Source organism: Propithecus coquereli, unplaced genomic scaffold (genome assembly GCF_000956105.1).
Source record: "Propithecus coquereli isolate 6110/MARCELLA unplaced genomic scaffold, Pcoq_1.0 Scaffold111, whole genome shotgun sequence".
In the NCBI taxonomy this organism is placed as follows: Eukaryota; Metazoa; Chordata; class Mammalia; order Primates; family Indriidae; genus Propithecus; species Propithecus coquereli.
Genome location: NW_012135081.1, coordinates 1,517,354 through 1,523,360, shown reverse-complemented (window position 1 = coordinate 1,523,360; position 6,007 = coordinate 1,517,354). Strand labels below are relative to the sequence as shown.

At 36.3% G+C, this 6,007-nt stretch overlaps 1 protein-coding gene across 2 annotated transcripts in view; it reads right to left on the bottom strand.

Annotated features, from left to right (window-relative positions):
- Positions 1–6,007, bottom strand: part of LARP4 (La ribonucleoprotein domain family, member 4) — a 62,802-nt gene that overhangs the window by 19,082 nt on the left and 37,713 nt on the right. Inside the window, exons 9-10 of one of the 2 annotated variants that reach the window (XM_012654367.1) lie at positions 2,044–2,256; positions 1,412–1,515 (exon numbers count right to left, since the gene is read on the bottom strand). In XM_012654367.1, coding sequence (XP_012509821.1) covers positions 1,412–1,515; positions 2,044–2,256 — 317 coding nt within the window. The remainder of the gene's footprint in view (positions 1–1,411; positions 1,516–2,043; positions 2,257–6,007) is intronic. The other variant, XM_012654378.1, reaches the window with a different exon arrangement.

The following is a 6,007-nucleotide window of genomic DNA, read 5'->3' as shown; positions in this document are numbered from 1 at the left end:
AAAAAAAAAAAAAAAAAAAAAAAAATTTTTTTGTACAGTTGAGGTCTCACTATGTTGCTCAGGCTGTTCTTGCACTTCTGGCCTCAAGCAATCGTCCTGCTGTGGCCTCCCAAATGCTAAGTTCTAGGATTACAGGTGTGAACTACCATGTCAGCAGTTTCCAATGATTTACTATGAACATTATGCTTTAAGTGCTAGCTTTGGAGTCAAACTGCCTCAGTCAAATTTTGGTTGTAATATTTATAACCTTTTATGTCTCAATTTCCTCATCTATAAAATAGACATATAAGTATACCTATCTTACAGGATTCTCAAAATTAACTGATAAAACATGTAAAGTCTAGGAACAGAGCTTGAGACATTAAATGCTCAATAAATGTTAGCTATTGTCTGTTGTACACTATAGTTCATAGAAGTCATTTCAAAAGTCAATTATTTTTGTTTTGTTTTTTTGAGATGGAGTCTCACTCTGTCACCTGGGCTAGAGTGGTGTGGCGTCAGCCTAGCTCATAGTAACCTCACACTACTGGGCTCAAGTGATTCTCCTGCCTCAGCCTCCTGAGTGGCTGGGATTACAGGTGTGCCACCATGTCCCACTAATTTTTCTATTTTTAGTAGAGAGGGGGTCTCAAACTGCCGACCTCAGGAGATCAAGCCTTGGCCTCCCAGAGTGCTAGGATTACATGCGTGAGCCACCTCGCCCAGCCAAAAGTCAATTCTTTAAAATCTCAAATAACATACATCTCAATTCAAATCAGTTAACAACATTTCTATCCTCAAAGAACTCTCATTCTCCAAAATGTTACCCATTTAACACACTTAATGGCAATTAGACATCAGATTTTATGTCAAAGACTGCTACCATAAAATATTGTTTCTCTTTTCTTTATTATTAAAAAAAACAACCCAAAGTCAGCCATGGTGGCTCATGCCTGTAATCCCAGAGCTTTCAGAGACTGAGGCAGGAGGATTGCTTGAGTCCAGGAGTTTCAGAGCAGCTTGGGCAACATAGTGGGATCCTGTCTCTACAAAAAATTTAAAAATTAGCCAGGCATGGTACTGCACAGTTGTAGTTCCAGCTACTTGGGAGGCTAGGTGGGATGATCACTTGAGACCAGCAATTGGAGGCTGCACTGAGCTATGAGAATGTGCTACTGCACTCTAGCCTGGTAACAGGGCAAGATCCCATCTCTTAAAAAAAAAAAAAAAAATCTCAGTCCAATGTGCTTTTTACACAAAGTGGATTTACGAATTCTAGGTTGAATTACTGAACTGTCCACATTCTTTTTATAAAACAAACCAAACTTTTTATTGAGCCTGCCAACAAGCATTGCTAATAAATAACACAGTAAGTCCTCAACAACCACTGGGAATTGTTTAAAATAAACTCCAGCTGTGATTTTTATCTTACCGATTTTTTTGGAATGGTCGACCCATATTCATAGCAGCAGCATTTGTTTTATAAGATCCTGGTGAATTAAAGCCATTCATAAAACTACCATTGGGAAAGGGAGCCTACAAGAAAATTTTAACATTTAAATAATATTAATGGTAAAGGCAAAATCTGGTATGAGGGTCATAAGGACCCGAATGAGCTAACCTAACATCAATTTTTTACAAGCCAAAAATACCTTTAAAATATTTTAATGACCCACTTTTGAAATATTCACTTGAAGTACCTAAATTCACTAGATTTAGGAACAATGAATCACTAGTTTATTACTTATTGAAGAACATTCCTCTCTGACAATATTTCACAACACTAAAAGTCATCCAAAACCATGCAAGACTTATCTAGTCTCTTCTTTCAATTCACTCAGTAAATTTAATGGAATAAAATTATAGGAACTAATAGCTCAATCCTTAGTCACATGCATATATTTAGTATAGAGGATACGATATCCATATTACTATTTAAAAGTCAAAAAGTAACCAATATCAACACCAAACAAATGAACTACTCCAGCTGATTTTTTAAAATTTTAGCTTGAATTAAAAATTTTATTATTTCATATTTTATTGTTCTATAAGGATCTCACTTACCAGTGGTGTTTCAAAGTAAGGTGCAGGATTTGGAGACCAAGTCTGAGGCACAATCCTGTAGAACGAGTTCTGTTGATGGGGATTACATACACGCTGCATAAAGACTGGTGAGGCATACTGTGCTTGTGTATGAATGGGCTGACTATACATACTAGAATCCATTAATCGATAACCATTCTTAGCAAAAAATGTATTGATGGCTTTTATCCTTGCCTAGAAGCAAAAGAAACACATAACAAAGGACTGAGTGTATATTTTACAAATATATTTAATTTACATTTTATTATATTTTACATGACTATACTATTTCCGTCTATTGTAGGAGCAAAAGAAAAGGAAATGACAGTTTTAATTAATAATGAAAATGTTTGCCTGGCAAAAACCACAATAAACAAAGTAAAGCCAGCCAAAATAGTAAAACTAACTGCAACACATCAGACATGGGTGCTAATGTCCCTAATATGGTATATAAATTGTAAAACTAGACATGAAAAGGCTCAAAAATCCGACAGAAAAATGGGTTAGAAAAATGAACAGAGTTCATAGAACAAAGAAAAGCAAATGGCTCTTAAGTGTATGAAATAGATGCTAAACTTTACTCATAAGAGGAATGCAATTAAAAATCAGGTATATTGTAAAAATGCTCAAAATCACTAATCAGAGAAATGCAAATTAAAGATTATCATCTCACATCTGTTAAAATGGCTATTAGCAAAAAGACAAGCAATAAGTATTAGAGAGGATGTGGAGAAAATGGAATACTTGCACACGTTGGTGGGAATGTAAATTGGTACAGCCATTACAGACAACAGTACATTACGTTTTCTCAAAAATTTAACAGAGCTACCATATGATCCAGCAATCCCACTACTAGGTATACATACGAAGGAAATAAAATCAGTATGTTCAATAGATATCTACTGTGTTCACTGCAGCATTATCCACAATAGCCAAGATATGGAAACAACCTAAGTATCCATCAACAAATGAATGGATAAAGAAAATGTAGCATACGTACATGCACACGCACAGGAGCGCACGCGCGCGCGCACACACACGCAAGAATGTTATTCAGCCTTAAAGAAAATCCTTTCATTTGTGGCAACATGGATGATGAACCTGGAGGATATTATACTAAGTGAAATAAGCCAGGAGTATAAAGACACATACTGCATGATCTCACTTGTATGTGGAATCTAAAAATAGTTAACTCATAGAAAGAGAGAGTAGAATGGTATTATTAGTTGCCAGAGGCTGGGAGTGGGGGCACGGGGGCGGAGCGGGGGGATGAGGAGATGTTGGTCAAATGGTATAAAGTTTTAGTTACACAGGAGAAATAAATTCTGGAGATCTACTGTACAGTAGGGTGACTAAAATCAATAATAACGTACTGTATACTTGCTGAGTAGATCTCAAATGTCCTCACTACCAAAAAAAACACGTGCGCGTTAATTAGCTTGATTTAATCATTTCACGATACATGCATATGTTGAAACAAAGTTGTGAATTGTAAATATACGCAATTTCTATTTGTCAATTATACCTTAATAAACCTGGGGAAAGATACATGCACATGGATATTCACTAACTGAAAAAGAAGGGGAATCCCCCTCAACGGTCCATTAGCTATGAACACACTATGGTACATTCACACAATTGAGTGTTATATGGATATAAAAAATAAAAGAAGTGTTTTCAATACTATTAGAGAGTGATCTGCAAGATATATTGTCAAGTTAAAAAAAACAAAAACAGGCAAGGCAAAAAACCAGAAAAGTAGGTACAGCAAGTTATTGTTAGTCTAAGTAAGATGACGATATGATATACATATATATGAGTGTGTAATGTTCTGAATTTTAGATATTTTACTTTTAACTCATACACAGATTTAAAATAAAATTTTAAAAATTGACCAGGAACGGAGGCTCATGCCTATAAATCCTAGCACTTTGGGAGGCTGAGGCAGGATGATCACTTGAGCCCAGGAGTTAGAGACCAGCCTGAGCAACATAGTGAGACCCTGTCCCTACAAAAAATAGAAAAATTAGCCAGGCACGGCGACATGTGTAGTTCTAGTTACTCAGGAGGCTAGAGAAGGAGGATTGCTTGAGCCCAGGAGTTTGAGGCTGTAGCGAGCTGTGATTGGGCCACTAAACTCTAGCCTGAGCAACAAGCTGTCAGTCAATCAATCAATCAATCAATCGAAATAAATAAATTTGTAAAAGCTAAAAGCAAAAGGAACTTAAATGTGCATCCAATTAACATAAAATAACGTAACAGTGATTTTGACCCATAATAAAAATCAACTATTGTGTATGTCCCTTAGGAACAAATCCAAAGGCACAAAGTATGAAAATAAAATTCTTAAACTGCTTTCAAAACTATATGGTTATTGGTACTGTTATTCCAATATTTTTGTGTGTAATTATGAGAAAGAGCAAATCAGTAATTACACTGGAGTTACTGAGATCCAAGATTTTCACATGGGAGAAAGGAGACAGATTTGAGAGTGAGGAAATAAAAACCATGAAACCCTATTATTTATTTTATTTTATTTTATTTATTTATTTTTTTGAGACAGAGTCTCACTGTGTTGCCTGGGCTAGAGTGCCGTGGTGTCATCCTCGCTCACAGCAACTTCAAACTCCTGGGCTCAAGCAATGCTTCTGCCTCAGCCTCCCGAGTAGCTGGGACTACAGGCATGCACTACCATGCCCGGCTAATTTTTTCTATATATTTTTAGTTGTCCGATTAATTTCTTTCCATTTTTAGTAGAGACAGCATCTCGCTCTTGCTCAGGCAGGTTTCGAACTCCTGAGCTCAAACAATCCACCCGCCTTGGCCTCCCAGAGTGCTAGGATTACAGGTGTGAGCCACCGCACCCGGCCGAAACCCAAATTTTAAATTGGAAACATCAGTACAAACTCAAGATATATTGTCTTAAAAAACAGAAACTAGATACATATTTCTTAGCTCAGTCTAATGAAAAGCTTATAAATAATAATGAAACCAGTAAGCCATAAGCACTCCTTGTCCCCAGCCAGTGGTGCACAAAATACCATTTCCCCATAAAATAACCTGAGGATTCTAGAGAACTAGCTGACCCCAAGCCTTTAACAGGATATGCATTAGTGCGTTCACGTAACATAGCAAGGAAACTACTGAAGATTACTAGGGCTATAACAGAAGGTCTCAGGATTTATCCCAAAGAAGCTGACATCAACAAGGACAAAAAATAAATAAACCAAATATATTTAAATATTCAAACCAAAAACTGAAAGGTCATTTTTGAAAGTTGCTAGGAAATCAACACAATATTTTAAAAAACTAATATAATAACAAAAGCTAGAACCAAGCATTTAACATGCATTTCACATATGACCTGTACCTCAAGGTAATGAAGATGAGGGCAAACTTCTAATAAATGGAAAACAGACAGCAGAGAAATAGCATCATTTTGTAATCTTTAATGAATTCAGATTTTAGTCAATGATCATACCCGATAGCTTTTATTTCCTCCCTCTGTTGCCCTGAAATCAAACCCAAATCTGATCAAGCCTCTATATATAGCTACCAATTTCCACAAAATACAGGGGACAGAGGATCACCTTATACTATACCCAACAATAAAGCTGGGAAAACATATACTCTGAGAAAATCTGTAAGATAAATAACACGATTATTTCACCAACAAATATACCAGCAAAAGAAAAAATACAAAGGTAGACTAAGAAGTGCTGGATTTTTAAAAAGAAAAAAAAAAAGTAAATCAGGAAAATATGAAGTGACTGGGTATTCGATGATGTTCAAGAAATTTTTCTTTTCATAAGTGTGATGATATTGTACCCATGTTTTTAAAAAGAATCCCTATTGAGGCCAGGCATGGTGGCTCACGCCTGTAATCCTAGCACTCTGGGAGGCCGAGGCGGGAGGATCACTCAAGGTCAGGAGTTCAAGACCAGCC